General features: G+C 35.2%; 1 protein-coding gene across 5 annotated transcripts in view; it reads right to left on the reverse strand.

Moving 5' to 3' along the window:
- The window catches only part of CCDC171 (coiled-coil domain containing 171), a 153,702-nt gene that overhangs the window by 56,257 nt on the left and 76,481 nt on the right, over positions 1-20,964 (reverse strand). For 4 of the 5 annotated variants that reach the window (XM_063320553.1, XM_063320554.1, XM_063320550.1 and 1 more), the window contains 2 exons: positions 6,245-6,390; positions 3,497-3,551 (listed from right to left, as the gene is read on the reverse strand). In XM_063320553.1, coding sequence (XP_063176623.1) covers positions 3,497-3,551; positions 6,245-6,390 — 201 coding nt within the window. Of the gene's footprint in view, positions 1-3,496; positions 3,552-6,244; positions 6,391-20,743; positions 20,826-20,964 lie in introns of those variants that run through there. The other variant, XM_063320555.1, reaches the window with a different exon arrangement.

A 20,964-nucleotide genomic window follows, 5' to 3' on the forward strand; every position in this document is an offset into this window, starting at 1 on the left:
GCACATGTCCACACTGTAGCCTGCAGAGGACCCCACACCAGGGCAGGTGGATAGTTCCTGAAGGAACGCAAGACCATGGAGAGCCCATGCTGGAGCAGGGAAACAGCATGAGAAGGAAGGAGCAGCAGAGAGGAGTTTTTATGGACTGACTACAGTGCCCTGTCCCTCATCCCCTCTGCACCTCAGAGAATGGGCAGAGGACTCAGGAGTGAAGTTGAGCCTAGAAGGCAGGAGGATGCTAATTTTTTGTCTTCGCTTCTCACTGTACAAATTTATTTTAACAAAGCGATTAAAATAATTTTCCCCCAATTCAACTCTATTTTACCCGTGACAGTAACTAGTACACGATCTCCCAGTACAACCTTTCTCATCCTATTTTGTCCCCCTGTCCTGTTGAGGGGGAGTGAGACAGCAGCTGGGTGGGTGCCAGCTGGGTGCCAGAGGAAAGTGTTTCAAGAAATAATTTATTTTTAATACATAAAAAAGGACTGCAGATAAGTTTCAAAAAAAGACATTTACTTAAATGCTTTTTCTCTTTATGAGAAGACTTTTTAAGAAAACTCTTTATGCTTGAACTTCGAGCAGATGGAATTTCTTCTAAGAACTCTTCCAGTAAAAATTAATTTATTTCTGTTACCATTTTGCACTTTACTTTTTTTTTTTCTTTTTTCTTTTAAAGCAGTTGGTCAAGCCATGGATACAAGTCCTCTAAGCAGTCAACATTTAAACCTGTTCTACTTTGCTAAGTTTTTCAGTTTAAGGCTATCTAATAGATTCTAGGGAAGGGGGGAAAAAAAAGCATCTGTTTTCCAAACCTAGATTTTTTTAAAAAAATCAGCTATTACCTTTTGGTCACCTTTAATATTACAAGAATAAAACTGAACGAGAACACAACCTTCTCAAGGTCCTTTGTTTGCCCTTGGTGTTGTTTTTAAAAATTTGGTAAAACATTCGCTTTGCACTTTTTATATTGTCTTCAATATTTAGATGGTATAAAACTAAGAAAGTTCTCTTATTTTAATGGTAGGAACCCTTGTGCAAATAATACAGCTCAGATGAAGATAGCTAACACGGCAAGACCCAGGATAAGACAAAAAATAACCTTCTAGAGAATATCTTGCAGGTTATGAAGGGTATGGAACTAGCTGCTAAAAATGTCTTCTCTCTTAGCATAGCACGTGCTCAAGTTCTTCTTCATAAATATTCATGATGATTTTAAAAAGTGGCTCTGAAATGGTCTTAAAAGAATCACTCTGGGCACAAGCATGCCCAAGCACTTGTTGACAAAGCCAAGTGTGATACTCGATTTTCCATCCAGTCACAGCGGGGGCACTTGTAAATGATCCCTTGCCTAGAGCTGTATTAGAAGCATGCACAGAGACTGTCTCCCTCAGCTCTGCTTCTTCTTGCGTTGTTTGCTGAACGTTACATTCAAGTGTACCCAAAGGCAGATGATCTAGTACCTACATTGCTGCCTTCTGGAATTCTTACAGTGATAAGAGTACAGAAAAGAATGAGGGTGCTTTATTGGGTATCAGTGTATACCATCATATCCTTAGTCTAACTAAGATTACTAAGGATGTCTGTAAAATCCCTCTGAGGTCTATAGGCAAAAATTTAGCATTGTGCATTGATAACACAGATCCTGCAAGCGATGCAGTGGAATTTTGTGGATGTTTCCTCATGAATACATCAATGTAGAAATATCACAATGTTCAGTTTCAAACTCCCATAAATATCTCTGCAGCTACTAGTAATACTTGTTCAATTCAAGATGATTCTGAACTTTATCTATTTTCTTTTGATTCCTTCTTTGAAAACAAAAGCAGTTGCCAGAATTTTTATGGGAGAAAATAAAGGCTTGTGGTTCCTTTACTAGTATTTCATCTACTTCATCATGTTCCGATTTTTCACCATGTGAGAAAACCTTTAAGAATAACAGTAAACTTGATTGTTTACACATAAGCCATGTTCATTAATGTTAGATAACTAGCTACCATTATGACGTAGGGCTTACATTTCAGGTATTTCCCAAACAAAGATCAATAATTTCCCTTTGTTCTTCCAGGAGAAATGATATGTCAAATTATGAATGATTTACAATCAATTCTTTTTAGTTCCTGCTGAAAGGTGCATCCTGACATTTCTAATTCTTATGTTTTCCTCACTCTTTAGGTTGACAAACCAGTAAGGATAAATTACTCTGCTACTCAATAATAAGCTATATGGGCCTAACAACTACGTACATCAAGAATTAAGAAACACTAAGAAACAGATGTGGGAACTAAAATTCTTAAAGAAAGATGGCAGTTTCTCGATCCATTCACTGCATCAGGAAAATCAGTACTAAGCATATGATTCTGTCTGACCTTCCCTATAACCTTTCCCCAAACATTTCAATCCTTGTGCATATACAGCACTGCTTTCTAAATCAAAATATAAACTTACAATCCAGAACAATAAATTCTCAAGGCCAAGAACACTACATGTACATCTCACTATAAAAGCACAATACTTTCTGCATTACGTAGATTTCCTAAGCTTAAAAGAAGCCAGTATGAAAAAGATGGGGACACAAAGGAAGACACTACCTACCAACACAGTTTGCTGCAGCTAAAATACACAGTTGAGGTACTGTCACTCTTTGTGAACATCAGAAGGAAAAAAAAACTTGAAAAGGGTTTCTGAAAATTAAATTAACAGCAGCTTTGGTGGACACAGAAACTAAAATAAGGAATAGATTCCCATGTTGCTGGGAATTCAAGATGTGATAAGGGAAATGAACACTCCCAGGTAATAAAACCACTTCTTTTGCTCTGTGTTGCTCTGGACTAAAAACAGGTATGAAACAATCAGCCATTAGAGCTACAGCTAAAAACAGCCCTTTCTCCGAAATAATTAATATATACAGCTTTGTTGGACCTTCGAAGCATACTATACCAGGGCAAAATAGTACAAGTCAAAGAGATAAATTAAGATTATTACCCAACTTAAAAAAGGTTTTTAAAAAATAGCAGTTTTTGATTACAGGTTAATACTTACTGTTTTTTCATTATTTTACTTATCATATATCAGATCAAAGTAGCATGCACAAAGCCAAATATCTTATGGTCACCACGTATGTGACCTCACCAGATGACCTCTGCCTCACTCAGCAGACAGAGTTAACTTGGCAGCAATTACAAATTGTTTGGATGATCAATAGTCTTCACTTGGTAACCAGGAAAAGTGCTCCGTGATTGACGGAAGGAAGGTGAATTTTGCAATAAGTTTTATATTAAAAATAAGAAGTCCGTGTACTCCAAAACTGTATTTTATTTTGCTAAATATGAATAGTTTTTGGAGATGAAAGAAGTCAAAGGTGGAAACTCAAACTCTAAGGGAAGGAAGTTGCTTTACAACAGCTTCTACTCCCCTCCTTCCTTGAGAATAAGCACTTGTAAAACCCTGATGTGTTTCGAAATACAGATGCAGAGGGACCACTTCAAATTCTTACCTTATGAAGAGTGGTTTCCACAGTTTTCATATGACTAATAATCAGTTCTTTGTCTCTATTACAAGAGGAAAAAAAAAAAAACAGAGTAGTTAATAGAACTGAAGCTCTACTGATGTAGAAATTCATTTTCTGCCACTTTATAAACATCACGTCTTTATAAAGTTCCATCAAGGATCCTATCCTAACAAAACACAAGTCTGGATAACGAAATACTAATCTCATGCCTTTTTGTAGAGTAGGACTGCAGTGAGAAAGACAGCTTTGATCAGTTACGCTGATAAGGGATAAAAAACCTTGGTGTCATCTGATGCATTGACAGAAATGGAATTAAAGTTGCATAATACCATATGACCAAGGAGAACAGGACAGCATGACTAACAGAACACCATAGGAAATAAAATGGAATCTATGCCAGAAAAGCTGATACTCCTTAATTTCTTTTTTTTTTACTGTCTTTTACCTTGCTAGCTATGTGAATATTTTGTTTGAGCTCTTACAGTTCCTAAATCAGAAGTCAAAACCACCACATTCTTCTGTCTGGAAAGACCACTGCTTCCTCATTTCTTGATTCATACTATCCTAACTGCAAATACAGGAAGGTGGCCAGAAAATTAGGATAGGCTTTTACACTCCAAGTAAAGATAGAGTCACGTAGTCACATAGTCACATAGATCTTTCTCTTTTCAGGATCCTGCCTTTCTTTGGACTGACAGGGAGATGCTGGCCTTCTCTGCTGGCCTCATTTATGTAGTGACTGCTGTTTGTCTGGGTGAAGTCAGTTCTAGACAGCCAGTTCAACACCATTAATTTCTATGTTAGTTAGTTGCATAGAATTCAGTCTGTTGCCATATATTGTCAGGTGTTCATCATAAAAAGGAAAGTATCTTTAGATGGAATTTTGGACCCAGGGTAACAGGTGGTCCCCAGATTCTTATTTTTGTGAACAGAAAGCCCTCTGACTACAGTTGATTCACTATCTTAAATAACATCTTAAAATAAAATTCTGGTAATATTTGTTTATAGCACCTAGGAAAAAAATTTAAAAATTAATCTATTGTACCCCTACATGCCAGGATCCACATTTCATTCAATCTTTATTTCACATATTCATGAACTTCTACAGTTGTAAGGAAAGTTGGACTTTGACCATAGAACTATTCTTTAGGATTATCATCCAGAAATGTAGTTCAGGCACAAGGAACATGTTTTGCATCATCTTTTACACATAGCTGGGGTGAAGGTTTGATAAAGAGTTTCTATCTAGCAGAGAAATGACCAAAAGGCTACTAAATTTCTGTCAAGTTCACTGCTATCAGACACTTTCATTAATACTGCTTCCTACTCTGGAGGAAATTGGAACAGAACTGCTGGTGACCACTGCAAGAAAATCAAGATAGCAATTCTCAGAATGAGCCAGCCATCTTGCTATCCTTTAAAGCTGTACAAGAGATAAGGAAATAACTTGAAAGATACCCATACATTGCTTGCCATCACTCAGGTTATGGAAGAGGTATTAAAACAAGATTTTCTGGACAGAAGTCAAATCTATTTCACCTGCTTTGATTATACGTTCCAAAGGGGAAAAAAAAGACATTTGTCATGAACAGTTGGTAGAACAATAAATGGTATATGTTTTTTCTTTGTCAATATTCAACTGCTATCTACAGAAATAAAACCAATTTTAAAACCACTTCACGTTAAAATAACCTTTTCTGAATATAAGAATGGCCACAGGGAATGATCTTTACCAGAATGTGTAAAATATGTTGGGGCAGGGTGAAAAGGGGCAAGCTTTCCAGAACAAATCCTTCTTCAGGTCACATCAGCTTTAATACACTCATACTAAATAACATTTGTCATTTTAATTAGCTTGTTAAACATTTCACTGATAGCTATATTAATTACACTATTTCATTTGTACATAAAACCATTAAAGTTTCTAAGCTACTGTTCTTCAGAGGTCAAATGTATCCCAGGTATAAAGAGAAATTTTAATTTTAAATTAAACTTTCTTAAATCTTAGCCACGGACCAACAATATTCAAAGTGCATACTACAATATGAGTAATAGATAACAGAGTCTGCAAAGATTTATCTTTTTATCTGACTATTTGACTGTAAGAGTTTAGTAATAATCTCATTCAACTGGAACACCGTTTGACTACCAAGCTTTTTCAAGATTGGTCCCTGAACATTTCCTTCCGCTCTCCAGGTTATGGTATAGAAAGGCATGGGTCTTATGTCTAAATCCAAAGCTCTCTGAAATTAGATGAAAGATCTATCCTGTTCCATAGATAAGACTAGGTCCAAATGGGTTTCAGCCCCTTTGGCAGCTAAGAACTGTCACCTAGCAGATGTTTCATTTTTTATTATGAATAAATTGTCTCTCTCTATAAAAAGATGACATGGAAATAGAGAAAACAAGCAATCATTTCCTAAATAAACAGACCGTTAGAAATCTGCCAAAGTGATGCTGTCAAATCAGTAAGATAACTGGCAAACAAAAATGCCCATGCTATTTCAGGAATCAGAATTTCCAGCACTATTATGGAATAACTACAGAAAACATACCATCTCGTATCTTGAACTAACAGTTTTCTTTTTAGAAGACTACCACTGAATTTCAAAGAGAGATAGATGTACTTTTGTTTTCTAGCATTACATTAGCCAGGCCTAAAACCCTGTGCATGAAAGTAAGAATTGATCTTTTGTCCGTTTTAAGTGATCTCCCCAAGGTCCCAGCGCTCACTTCGCTGCCATGCAGAGGGCACTCTCTGCATCACGGATGCTCTCTTTCAGTCGACGCTTGTCCTGCTCCAGCTGGGTAAGAAGTCTATTGAGCTGACGCAGAGATTGATCTTTTCTTCTCAGCTCCATCTTTGCCTCAGAGAGTCTCTGCAAGCAGACAGAAGGCAGAGTTACTTGTCAGCCCAAATAATTAACTTCAATTTATGCCATAGGCTATTAAACAAAGTGGAAAACAGACTGACTGTGAAGTAGATTTGGACCATTACATACTAAGGTTTTATGAATTCTCTAGCAAAAACATTACTAACCCAGAACACCCAGTTTTTAGTATATTGCCTATGTACAAATATGTTTTATAAAATAAAGTGATTTGTTGATCAAACAGGTACATGTACTATGCTACAGGTACTATATTCAAAAATACCAGATCTAAACAGAGTGGAAGTAATCAAGAGTACAACATTAAAGAGAATATTCTCAAAGTTTAATTTAACATGAACATTACACAAAAGAATTCACAAAGAAAGGGAATAAACAAAGTAGCATTTATTTAAATATTCTGCACTATTCAGAAATTTCAGGCTTAAAAAAAGTAAGAATCTAATATTCTCTGTTAGTGCATTAAGGACTGTTTTGCTGCAATTCTTGCTAAGAATAAATCACTACTTCATGGTGCTTTCACTGTTTTAACATCAGTTTCCAATATGCAAAATAGCACGTGTATTTTTTTAATGTTTTTCTCCAGCTTAGAATTAACACAACATGCTTTAAATCAATTCAGATGAATGCAATAGATGACAAATAGCACACAGAACTAATTAATACAGAACCTGACTAGTTGCTACTCCTTTCTGCTGAGATAAATCAATACTTTTATAGACTGAAGTATTAATAATGTGATTTCATAGTTTGCTAAATGTTACATTTTACTTACAGCTGTTAATTGCCTTTTTAGAAAGAAATTATAACAGGTGGCTATAAACATTCTTTTCCAAAAATGCAAATTCCGTGACAGATCCTAAACCAACATGGAAGGATAGAGCAGACTCCACAGTTGCCAGACTGAGCTCTTGTACCTTGTTTTCAAAATTTATGGATATGTTTTCTGCTTAAGTTAAGAATGCTCTGCATAATCTGTGCTCAGGAGTACTTGACTTGGACTGTGGAACACAGAAAATATATATATATATATATATATAATGGATATGTATTAAGAACAGTATATGCAAAAGGATGGTAAAAACTTGTAGGGCACTGACAACTCAACTAATCTGAAAAAGCTTCAGACCTAGCCAAGAATCAAAGGCACATCAAAAAATAATATGCTAGAGAAAATTTCTATAAAATAACAAAGTACAGCATAAAACTACATGATCCTGCAAAATAAACTGAAATCTGCGGATTGGCATATGTTTTCTTCAAACATTTCTCAGCACAAAAAAGCAACCAATTATTTCAACAGTGTATTTGGAAGTACAGCACCACTACCAGAACTCTCTGTTCAGCAATTTACAAAATCCAGGCTGAGCTTAGTCACTGCTGTAAGAAAAAAACCAATCAGGAGTTTAAAAAACTCCAAACCCCTGAAATGCTAATATTAGTCTTGCTCAAATTACTGCAGGCTGAATAACTCTATTCTGCCTCTTATGTCATTATTTTCAATGAAGAATGACATTTTTCACCTAAGAAAAGATAAACACACAGATCTCTTTCTTCCACTGCATTATTAGTATAAAGATATCCAAAACCGGAAGTGTGGCTTTCAGAAATTCTACCCTAATGCCACCAGCAACTATCAAAGCCCTGTCTGAAGAGCTGAAGTTGTGAACTGTCAGATTTTCAGAAAAGTGATTTCCAGGAAACCAGATGTGGATTAGCAAGGATAAAAGGAGACATCTTTAATTTAAGAACAAAGAACAGTATCTTCTTCCACTTACTACGTTTACTTCTTGTTTGTTTTAGGCTAAATCAGCACTGGGGAAACAGCTCTGAAAACTAAGTCATGTCCCCCTTCCACCCATATTCCCATCTCTTGATAAACAAAATTTATTGAACAGAGAAAATGTCTCTAGTGCCAATGCTTTGTTCACTCCACTTTCCCATCTGATTGAAAAATCTGTTTTTAAGATGCAGACACAGGACTGAGCTCTGGCCAATGCAGAATGGATAATTCTGCTAATATTTTGATGCAAACAATTTTTAATGTAGAGGCTGATGGAACAGAGTCTGGGCCCAGGATTCTAGTGGTCTAAATGAGTGAAGAAAGACAGGACAATAGAAACATTATGCATATTTATTTAATTTTTATTAGATAGCTATCCTTCTACAGGGATATAAAGCTTTCATCACTGACCACAAATGCTGAAGAGACCTGCTAGGTGTCAAAATATTCTGGGAGCTGCTAACTATTGTTGCTTACCAATTGCAAGTGCAAGCCTATTAATGAGGAAATAACAAGGATGAAATCATGAAACCTAACTCTTTAAGAGGCATGGCCAGCAATCCACACTAGCTGGTGATGATGCAATTCAGAAATGATTAAATAAAATATCTCACTGAAGAGGTGCTTTATTATATACAAAACTTTCACCAGTATTTACAGAAACCTGCGAAGGATTCAGACTTTATCTATCAATAATATTGCAAAATTTAAGCAAAATGTAAACTGTTTTTAGCGCTCTAAAAGCAGTTTCAGCATTCACTTGAAGCTCCTTGCTACTGTGGGTTTAAGTCAAGCCTTGGAAATTGCTCAAATACAGTGTGGAGTATTCTAAAGTACTGGCTGCTAAGCTTCTCTTTTTTTCCTTCTTCAGATTGATCTAATTAAAACCCTTGATAAACTTTATGGACTCTAATATTTCCAGCTGAGTGACTGAAACCAAGAGGGTGTGCCTCAAGGCAGCAAGGCAACAATGATAAGCAGCAGGTTAGCCACTAATTTCTCAGCCAGGGTAGATTGTGAAAGTGTGATGTTCTGATATCCAAGAAAGTGTTCAGGAGAGAATAGGATAAATCAAGTTTAATAACTCTGCTCCTAATTGTTCCCTCAATGCTCCACTCTAATTACTTGGAGAACTCTCCTGACTGTCACCTGATATTAAGTTGTTGGAGGCTGAGTGTGGAGCAGTGAGATAATCAATAAACATTTAGTGGGGAGAAGAATGAAGATCCCGTTAAGCAGTGGGAACCTGCAGCACCCAAAGCCCTTCTGCTCATGAGAAAACCTATGGGAGAGCCATAGTGATTGCAAAGCAATAATCCAAAGCACTGTTTTTAGGCCTTGAGGCCTTTAGGCAACAGTACATTTGAGAAAAAAAGGTTAACACGGTCACCCTAATTACAGCCCATTTTCACATTCTTCATATATAAGCGAAGACAAGCCAATTAGGTAGAAAGGAAGATAAGGGAAGTTTTATTTGTATACTAATTAAACCCCTGATGAAATTAAAGGAAAAACATACAGCTCTGTAATTGTGTCTGAGAAAGGTCACTTCAGGTTCAGTTATCAGAAAAGCACAGCCTTGAGATATTTCACTTAATCCACAATATAGCCCTTATTTTGCCCCCCAGGTCTTAGTATTTACAAAAATAAGAAAATTTCAAAACCCGATAATGCATTTATCTCGAAATGTTTTCTGTGGACAATTACAATTGTTAGAAAGTTGAGGCTAAATATGATAAGAAGAATGAAGGTTTTAAAAGCCTACTATGTCTGCACATAGTTCTGTGAAGACGCTGAGCTTTCACTTTCAAGCAGAAGTGATTCTGAAACAACTTAGAAGCCAAACTCCAATTTATTGACATTCCGTAAAATGCCAGTTATCTGTTCAGTTCAGATGTTTAGGCATTCAGGTGCTAATTCAGACATCACTGCACTCCTTCCTCTACAGTCCACCAAAATCTCATAGATCAGCTGAGTTTTCATCAGAATTCTTAAAAGGAGTTCCATTTAGAGATATTTTAGATTTAGGCATTTTTCCCCCATAAACAGCATGAAAAACCATTTGTTGGAGAGAACAGCAAGCAACTGATAGCACTGAAAAAAAATCTCATTGGATGTCCGTAGGCTGGTTCCTTCCACAAATAATTTTAACAAGCTTAGGCCTTGTGGTGAGGATTTTATTTCTTCAAAACCACTTACAAAAATAAATCAAAGTTCAACATTGTCATTCTTTACACACAAAAAAGCACTCTATTCAAAAGATAACAGATGGACAATCACTCTAAGACTAACGATGACAGTCATAAAGTTTAAATTCATGCAAAGCATATGTGACACTTTTATACCGAGAGCATATTTTCCAAGATCAACTAAAGCTAGATCAAACTGCTTAGTAAATTAGATTTAAATTACGCAGACACAACACAGCACTACAAGATATGCAAATATACTGCAGTATGTGTATTACAAACTAATTTGCAAAATTAAAGACTTTGTCTTCAGGATGAAGTTTTATATATTTTTTTCCCATTTAGATGTGAAGTATTACTTTTTAAGAGATCTGTACACTGAATGCATCCTGAAAACTGTCCTATATACATAACTAACAAAATTCCGCAATGAAAAAAAGAATGCAACGTTTAGCCAACATCCATTCTTCACCAGTTGAAACACACTTTCCAATTTCCCTGTTGGCAAATGTAATTTTTGGGATGGTCTGAGTGCCCCTCAAAAGACAGTCTACAGATAGTCTAGAGAAGTCTTGCATTTTAAAAAGGTCCAAATCCAAAAGGTACAAGAAATTACATTAAAGACTTAATGTCAAATGTATTTTTACTGTGCATGACTGCAATGCAAACCAAATTACATTAGCTCAAACCATACACCTGAATTTCCACAGGATGTTTTCTGAAAAGAATTCTTACTTATCAAGAACAACTCAAAATGAAACTTCTTCTTTTAAAATAGATTAAAAATCTCAGGGAAAACAGTTCTGTGTCAAAAAAAAAATTCATAACTGAGACTTCTCATCCATACATGAAAAAAAAAACCCCAAACATTTAGGCCAATGTTAACAAGTAAGATGGACTCGCACTTCTCAACTGTAAACCAAACTGCAATATCAACATATTATATCTGGATTCACTGTGTATTTCATAGTGGCTGCAGAAGTGTCTTAAAACGGTTTGAAATGAACTCCATGTGGCTGTTCTGCTCTTGCAACACAGAGCTAACCTGAAGCTGACCACCCATGACATCCCTTCAATACATGCCCTTTAAACTTCCCTAGGAAAAGAAATACAACTACTCAAAAGGATATTTGAATGAGCTCTATCTGCTTTGCCGAAAAAAGTGATTTTTTTTAACCTCTTTGCTACTGGACCCTCATCCTGACAGCGGCAATCTTTTCATATGCTGGCATTCTTAGAAAGAACATACCTGATGACTCTTCTCTGAAGTACATGATGTAGCATGGAAGCAGTTCAATATAGCTTACAGATCACAGTGTATCTAACAAGCTGCCAAGTGGCTCTTCAAATTTTTGAAAGTGCCCTGTGCAATGAGGTCACAGAGTACGGGTGGGTCTGCTACGCAAAATGATTGTTTTATATAAGAAACCTTCATAATGTTGGAGCACAAACTATGCTAATAGGAGAAAGCTTTAGCCAAATCAGTATCATAAAAAAGCCAAGCAATTATCTGAAGACTGTTATAAGTTAAAGAATGGTGAAGGTAGCTTAAAAAGCAGCTGTTATACACAGTTATGCTACAAGACCTAGAACTTAAGTGTTAAGAAACATTTCAATAAAAATTTATTCAAGAGTCACTCAATGGATTGGATGGGGAAAATGCATATGTTTTCATCTTGCAAGAGATTCTTCTTACAAAAGTCATTTGAAATTGAAGGTAATCACATTGTGAATGTGAATGGCATTACCTATGTATGTCTAGACAACAGTCCATTTATTGACTGAAGCACAGCTCTCAGACATCAAGCAACTTTAGGTACCACAAGCATTTCACCTGCAGTGCTTCAGCCTGGATTACAGTGCCTCAAAGACTTAAAGCTACATTTAATGTCTCTGTGCTACAACGCAGACTTATTTCTCAAGAGAAAATCTATTCTGATCAACAAGAAAGGAACACATTTTTCAATTGCATTAGCTCAAAATGTTTAGCAAAGGATGACTGAAAATGCTTTATGAAGTCACTGAGCTGTGTATGCTTTGAAGTTATTCTGAATTAAAAGAGTTTATTAATTTAAACACAGTAGCAATTCCTGAATAATTCCACATAATAACAATTCTTCCAGAAGAGAGATCCTATTTTCACATGTCACTCCGCTTCAAAGTAAGTAAAACTAAACAAAACTTTGGAATTTTTTATATGCGATAATCACAAAATATAAACTGCCCACATATAGGCTAGATCCTCATGGACTGTTACTATTAGCAAACAAAAGCATTGGTGTTAACATGTGGTAGCTAGGTATACTGCTGTACCTGAAAAGAAAAAAACAGAAATTGAAAAAGTTGAGGGAAATCCCTTTCAATACCAAGATGCACTTGGCCTTCCAGACATACACTAATCCAATCAGAGATAATAATTAGGCCCTACTTTTAAACAATGTTTTGGAAAATGTTAAAGTACATAATAAAATTTATGCACATGATAATCTAGAAATTTTTATCATCTTCTGAGCTAAGTGAATTATGTTAGTATTACTGGAAAGCTGCAGAGAAGGATTACACCACCTTAATGGAGCAAAGACAATTTTAGAACTCAGGCTTTATCATTGTGAGTTTTAAGTGTATTAGAAAAACCCTTGATGTTAAGTGAGAATAAATTTTTGGAATCACATGTGTAGTGGCATGAGAACATGATCATTCACTCCTCATTCACCTCTGACATGCTGCCTCAGGATGGATGTTTCTTTTTTCTCCCTAGAAAAGTAAATTCCTCTCCCACCACAATACTTAACCTTGTGCAACTGCAGACTAGACAAGATCCAGGGCTGCAGGAGCAGCAGCTTTTCTGTGCTTTGGTAGTGTCATGCCTTCAAATCAGTTACTTAAGTGCCACAGAAGAGAAATAATTCTACTTTTTTTCCACTGTTGCACTTCTTACCCTGATGGACCCCCAGTCTTATAGTTGTTACAGTTAGAAGATTTCAAAAAGATGGTTTATACCTGGTACTGCAAAACAGGACTTTTCATAACTCTCTCATGTACCTGTACGTAAGTGAGACACTCAACATTACAGGGAAACTCTGATGCTGCTCTGTTAATACTGCTCTCTGCTATACACAAGCATCTGCAATACTGCTGCTTAATTTTGCTATACATTATCTAATTGTGCATATTAGCACAGAGTGTACAAGATAAAGATACAAACAGCACTTAGACTTTATCTTTGATATGGTTTACAAGTGCTACTATATCACATGTACATACACAGAAATATTTAGCTGGATATCTATGATGACACAACATATTGCATTAATTTCTTGCATTTCATTAAAGGTGAACTGCGCTCAAACCATCTGTCTCTGATCATGTCCTACTAGTCTTAATCATCTTGCAGTCCAGTGACATTTCTAAGTCCAGGAACAGACTATGATTCAAAAAAAATATTCTTCCATTGTATCTGCATCACTCAATTTGTTTGGAACATTTCTAAACCATACAGTTACATAAGATAGTTCAGGAAGGAGAAACAACTGAAATAAAATCATTAACAATGACAATGAAATGTTACCTACAAATTAAATAACCACAATTTCATTCCCATTGTTTATTTAAAAAAGCACACAATTTGAAGTCAGTGGGAATCTGGACACAGACCAAAAAGTCATCACGGACAGATAAAATCACACAGAATTCTGCTTCAGAACTAAATTTAAAAAACAAGTATTATGGTACAGTGGCTATATGTCTTTACTTCAGTCACTGGTTCAAAAAATAGGAACCCTAAAAGTCAAAAATTTCAAGAAATTTTTGAAACAGAACTTTAGGTTCAGTTCTCAGTAAGAAAATATACTCTTCATAACCTCAATATACTGGTGGTCCCAGTTAAGTTGTTTCAGTGATGCATGTCATTCTGCAGCACTTTCTTGGAAGAGGCTGCTGCACAATTCCACCAGACACTAGTGCATTACTATGACCCATCACATTAAGCAGTTATGAACAATGCCAAGTGTGCCAATTTATGCCACCTGAAGTTTTGATCTTGCTTCAGCAAGACTTTTTAGTTTTCTTTAATTAGTGTATTGGACAAATAATTTTTTAACATGGCACATTAACATACGCTTCAGCAGATTTATCACTTTATACAGGTTACATTCAAATACTGCGCTCTCCTTCAGAGGAGTTCTGACCAAACCGTACATTTGTATTCAGTTATACGTGTTTCCACAGACAGCCCCAAATGATGTTTAGTGTGTGCATATTTTATTTTAATATTATGCCATCCACATCCTGCTGCATGAAGTATCTGCAGGGGAAAAAAAAGCATACATGATTCTCTTTATCCCTTTTACTCCTTAAACCTCAGTAAAATAGGAATGAATTGATAAATATGTAATTTCATACTAAAAGGTCTATTCTTTTATACAGGTCACCCCTAACCCTCCCTTCATTAAAAACTGGAGAGTAGTCTTCTTAGCAGAAAGAATAGATACAGTAAAGCATAATTTAACTAATAAAAAAGGCAACTTCTAAATCATTCTGTTGAAAAAGCATCAAGGATATATTACATCCCAATATTCAGCAAGCAGATCAAAGTGCTATAAAGGCATATTGATTGGGTGTCTCACTTCCCTCTGGATACGCTTTGTGTCATATCAAGTACCAACTGAGAGCACAAAACTTAAACAAGAAATACGTTTTTCTGAGCACAGCACACACAAATACCGAAGCAGGTAATGGTAAATACTGACAGCAATACATTACTGCAGCTGTTAAACTGAACTGAATTCATATTTTTCACTTTTGGTACGTTTCCTAAGTATAAGATAAAATGTCACCATAAAACTACTATAAAATTACCTGCTTCACCCACCTACAGAAGCAACAGTAATAAATATGCCTTGTTATCAAACACACTGGGTAATACCACACAACTAATTATTTTAGTAAGTTAACTTTTTTTGAAGAAGAAGAACATTTATGTCTTCATTCTCGCACCTGAGAAATTTTCTTGTACAACAGCAAAGTACTATTTATAAATAAAATCTTGGGACTGTTACTTAGAATTGAGAATCTTAAATACATAATGTTTAAATTACTTATTGTATAGTCCACAGACAAAAAAAAACCCAACAAATCAAACCAAATTCAAACAACAATTAAAGTGGGTTTACTTTAGCTGGAAAGTTTTCATAAATTTTTAAAAAGACCTTTGAACTGAGACAGTAAAAAGATTTGTGTAGCAACAAGAACTTCAGTGGGTTTTTCATAAATACATATTGTAAAAGTCAACACAAAAGCTAAGGCAACATAAAAAAAAATAATTTCTGTTTTGAGGTTGTTACCCTGCTACAATCTCAATGAGCTTCCATGCTTTTCATGATTAAAAGAAGGATAGCATAGCTATAGATTTTGGAAACTGAAAGTCGTATTAATTTAAAAAAAAAAACCTGCCCTTGAAAATCATTGAATACCTAATGAAACTAAAGTGTCAAATTAAATTCAAAAACCAAATTACATCAAAGTCAGGCATGGCTGCAATCATCGTATGTAAGCCAAGAAAGGGAACCAAAGTGCAAAGGAATGCATCTCTTGCTTTAGCTTTATGCCAGTTAGACACATAATTATATTCCAATAGGTATTTGAGAGTTAATTACTTGTGGTTTCACAAGAAGATATAAAAGATCTTTACAGAGTTAGCTTCACAACAAACAGAACAGGAGATCACGGGAAAACCTGACTAAGGTGAAAAAATGATGGGGCCCTAGAGACATCCTAGATAAACAGAAGCAAGAAGCAAATCTATGTATAAAGGACTTGTATATCAAGAACCTGTATAGCAGAAAGTCCTATACATTGATACCTAAACTACTAGGAAAAATAGGGTTTAGAACATTTATTTAAAAACATCACATGCTGTTTTAAAGATCTATTGATCCCCTCTGCACATCTCAAGGTAACGAAGTTACTTTGTAGTTGACCCAGTAATTTAACGAAGATCTCCCAGGCACTGGATTTACCAAGAAGCCTTCTGTATTTTTGAGTGAAAACTAAAAACATAGTTGAAGGTCTTGAAATAACAGGGATAAACAGTATGTAAGTACATACGCTTAATAACCACACACTGTAATTACACAATAATCCCATTTTTCTTCCAAATTAGATGTCAATAAATCTTTCTCACTGCACTATAAATTCCAAGGTCATGGACAGAGGTGTTTATTAGTACAATTACAATGCAGCAATAAAACCATTAAGCTTTTAGATCCCAATATAGTTCCATTTATTCTCTGCTCACCCTAAGTGAGGTAAATAGTTCCTACAAGTGGAATACCCAGAAAATATTGGAAGTTACTTTTAAAAGACTATAAAAATGCCCTGTTTCACACAACTTTTCTTTATTTAATCTTTGACAGAATGTCAGAATTTCTTTTTGTTTTTTTAACAGTACAGTGCAGCAAATAGACTCAAGATAAAAAGTATTCTCTGAAATAGGCAACATTACTACACTGTAAAGACATAACTAAAGCATTCTAGATTTCACTGTGTGCCAGTCATCAATATGTTAGATCAAAAAACCCAAGGTCCCGCCCATCTGTTGAGAAGGAACTTAACAGACCAAATAACTGACTCTCGTTTCCACGTTAGTTTCTTTATTCCTGGGCACAGTTCTACCTGTCTTCATCACTTGCATTCCTCTGCAAACTACCAGAAGTGCACTTAAGTGCGTGACTAGTAAAATGACTATTGAAATTATACTACTGAATCAGACTAGCATGATCAAACTTACTCCATAATTTTCTAAAGAAGGGGAAACCTACTTTTACTTGGAAATTAACTCCTGGTCATAATTAGCTTTCAAAAATTAACTAAAGTGATGTTACGTAATCATGACTTACTGCAGTGTTCTCTCTCAGTACCTAAATTACAGCCAAATTGCTGTAACGGTGAGAGCATCTTCCTCAGTTAAACTCTCTGACATGTTAAAATATGAATTTTTCTAACATAGAGATGTCTCTTCTTATTACAGAAATAATGTTTACACCTGAACAGATTGAACATAAATGTAATAAACTGACAATTCCTTTCACTCTTCTCTCAATGTAAAGTAGAAGGAATTTTGGAGATTATTTTATTATTTTCTTACTATACAAAGACAGTAAAGAATTTGCCTGACAAAACCAGCCTGAGTAATATTCTTAATACTAACCAATCAAATATTTTATAGTAGAATAATTTAAAAAGTAACAAAAAATGTTCATCTGGTATGAAGAAGTGTTCAAATTTCAATATAAAATCTTAACATTGCACAAATTACTATGAACTATTACTGACATTCAACTTGAAAAGTGGATAAAAGAGGAACTTCAGATAAATGAACCAGTAACACAAAAGTTTTATTGTTTTATTGAACTGCAGGTTAGTGCAAACACGTAACTAGTGCATAACCACAAATTTTAACTGTATTCTTTCTCCTGTTCTGCTTATTACTTACATATTTTCCAGAAAGCCTATGTCAGAAAAGTTAAGGCAGACCTTCAACAACTTGGTTGCTAGTTGTGTGGTTTCTTCATTGATGACTATGGAGCAAATACAATACTTTTCTAAAGGCCATGTACTGACCTCAGTCCCTCCAGGCTACTCATGCTGATACTTACTGATGAATGTTCTCGGCACAGAACAAAGGAAATACACAGACCTAACAACCTGCCTGGAAATAAGTTCGTTCTGTGAGGAAACGGAGGGATCAATATTCCTAATGACATGATCTCTAAAGTGGAAAAAGAACAGGGCAATCCTTAGACCCCGAATCGTAGAGGCTAACCAGAGAAGCAAAGCAAGGAGAGCTGTGCACCACAACATAAAGAGCTGCTTTCAAAGTGCTAAAAAGAATAAGAGTACAATTATTTATCTCCAAGAGAAGATTTAATGCACAGGTTTGTGACTTTAAAAAAAGTTAGATAATAAAGCAGACAGACAATAAAACAAACTTCACAGACAAACCACAGAAGAGAGAAATCTAAGGTGAGGTTTAAGGTTTAGATATCTGAAGTGGAGATTGAGTAATAGAATGCGGACTTTGTCACAGTCGTCTTCTCTTCCCTTCTGTGAAGAGAAGCTCTCAGGTGCAGCCCACAACAGGATGCTTTCCTATTTGTCTCTCCTATTACGTAAGGCAGCAGCTGCCAGAAGGATGCCTGGGAAGACTATCCCTACTCATATACCTAAATGCCATGTACAGTGCATTGCAATCTTTAAACAAGAAAGCACAAAGGATCAGCTCCAGGGGAAGTCTTTAGTTGACCTAAGTCTTTGAAGACTATCTACCTAAGAAGTTATCAGTAGTAGAAGTTATTTAACAGAGAAGGAGAATGAGCAGGCTTACTTATTTTACAAATAGCGTTAACGCAAACTGAAATACGTGACAAAACTGTTTAACCTGCGATTTATTGCAATAAGAAAACTTATGACCTCCTTTTACTACAAATGCGGCAGATGGCAATGATAATCCATTCTTACCTACTTTGTGAATTATTTAGGTGTTCAGAACATAGAGAGTATGAGAACTTAAAAAAATCATTTAATTAATGAATTATGAATTTTAGTTTCTAACCTATTCAGAGGGGAGCTTGCTTCTCTTTAACATGCTAAACTTGATTAATACAAATTCTCTATTAAGTTAGATGCTAATGGTAATCAGCTATACAGCTTTCTTTAAAGAACAGCTTTTAATTTAACTGAGCAATGCACAGAAATGGTATTTCTTGACAAAGTGACAAACAAGTTTTTGCAAATCAACAGTATTCCTCAGTGCACCCAAACCCTAACAGTCTTTCCAACTGAAGAGGTCATAGAGTTTACCAAAAAAAAAAAAAAAAAGCCAAAACCTTTTTTGGTCTTCTAGTGACTGTTATCTTTGCTGTTCTGTTTGAGAACCATGCAAATCACTTAGTCTTCCTCAGGTAAGTGAGGCCTTTTAACCTTTCCATAAGTTAGAATACTGCATCCTTTGCAGAAATAGCCAACTACAAAACTGACTTGCAAAGTGTGTGCAATGGTATTAATAAAAGAAATTGCATAAATAATTAGAATTATTTTTCAGGGAAAAAATATGTAGCTATAAATGTATGAAGAGAAAAAGCAACAAACAGCAGCAAATTGTGCAGCACCTTCATCTGATACCCACACTAAGAATGAAAAGCCTCGTCAGGGAAATCATCCACTTCTAAAAAACCTGGAAATTCCAGTCTCCACCAGAATCTAATTAATTCGGATGTGTCTGTTTAGCAAAGGATACTACACTTTCTGAAAACAGAATATGAATATAATTATTTAAATTAAATAGCTAGTGAAAATAAATACTCCAAACCTTCCCATCAGAAAACTGTTTTTCTGTAAGTGTTATCAAAGCACCTGGATGAGATTCTTTTCTCACTTATGCTGTCATAAATCAACGGCAGCTTCACTAAACTCGGAAGAGTAAACAAACAGAAATTTAGGGTATCTTCTTCTAAAACATGTATTGAAGACTATTTGAGGCAGACCAGTAGCAAGTTACATGATTTAACACATATTGCACTTGAAATGCACACAGAGTTATTTATTAACAATTTATAGGACACGCTCCATAAATTAAAGCTTATTTAAAAGATACTGTTTTTATTACAAATACTAAAATGAAGTAAATTTACACACAGTGCCTGTCAATAGAAAGAAAAAGTATTTTACTGGAATTAAGACATTTTCTATAAGGACTAAAAATTAGGTCTGCTATAGATGCCTGTTTAAAAGTTTCTCTTGAAAGGCAGGGGAATCAGAGCTACTGATTTACCTCTTCTAATAAAAAAAGTGGTATAAAAGAGTTGCTTAGTTCCAGCTGACCTTGCATGTAATTGGCTACCTTGGATGTCTCTATGGTATATGCCATTAAGAAGATAAAAATATACAGGATTAAAATCTGAACCGATAAAGCTAAGAAATTAAGTATTACTCCTTTAATAAGCCTACTTTATGAAAGTACGTGAACACCAAAGTATCTCCTTACTGATTGCTGTTGAAGTGTGAACAAGTTTAAAAATAAATTACCAAAAGAAAAAGTACCCAATATTTTATTTTTCCCCTTCTTACCTTTTTAAAAACTATGAATAAAGAATTCAAAGCAAGTTTTTTTACTCCATGACACACTACTTCATCCAATATTGCTTGTACACCACCACATTCTCCAACTTTTTATATATACTTAGTCTAGACCAACAGATTATTTTGTATGTTAAGATGAAGATGAAGGCATAGTTTTTTCTAGTCCATTTTTTCAGTGCAGCAGTTCTTTTTTTCCCATACTTCTGTACTATTTAAGATTTTTAAAGCTTATGCAACTGTAAGAACACTGTTTTACAAGGTCAAGGTTGATTATTGCAGAGATGAGATTGTTCCACTGTACTGCAAAACAAGAGCTACAAAAAAAAAAAAAACCAAAACAATTTTAAGGCACAAAACCCAAGATGAGACAAGAGAAAAAGGTCTGTCAGTTAAAACGCCAAGGCAGAGAGCATTTCTGCCTCTCATGAATGAAGCCATGAATAAAGTGGGATT

This window comes from Chroicocephalus ridibundus, chromosome Z, assembly GCF_963924245.1.
Source record: "Chroicocephalus ridibundus chromosome Z, bChrRid1.1, whole genome shotgun sequence".
Lineage (NCBI taxonomy): Eukaryota > Metazoa > Chordata > Aves > Charadriiformes > Laridae > Chroicocephalus > Chroicocephalus ridibundus.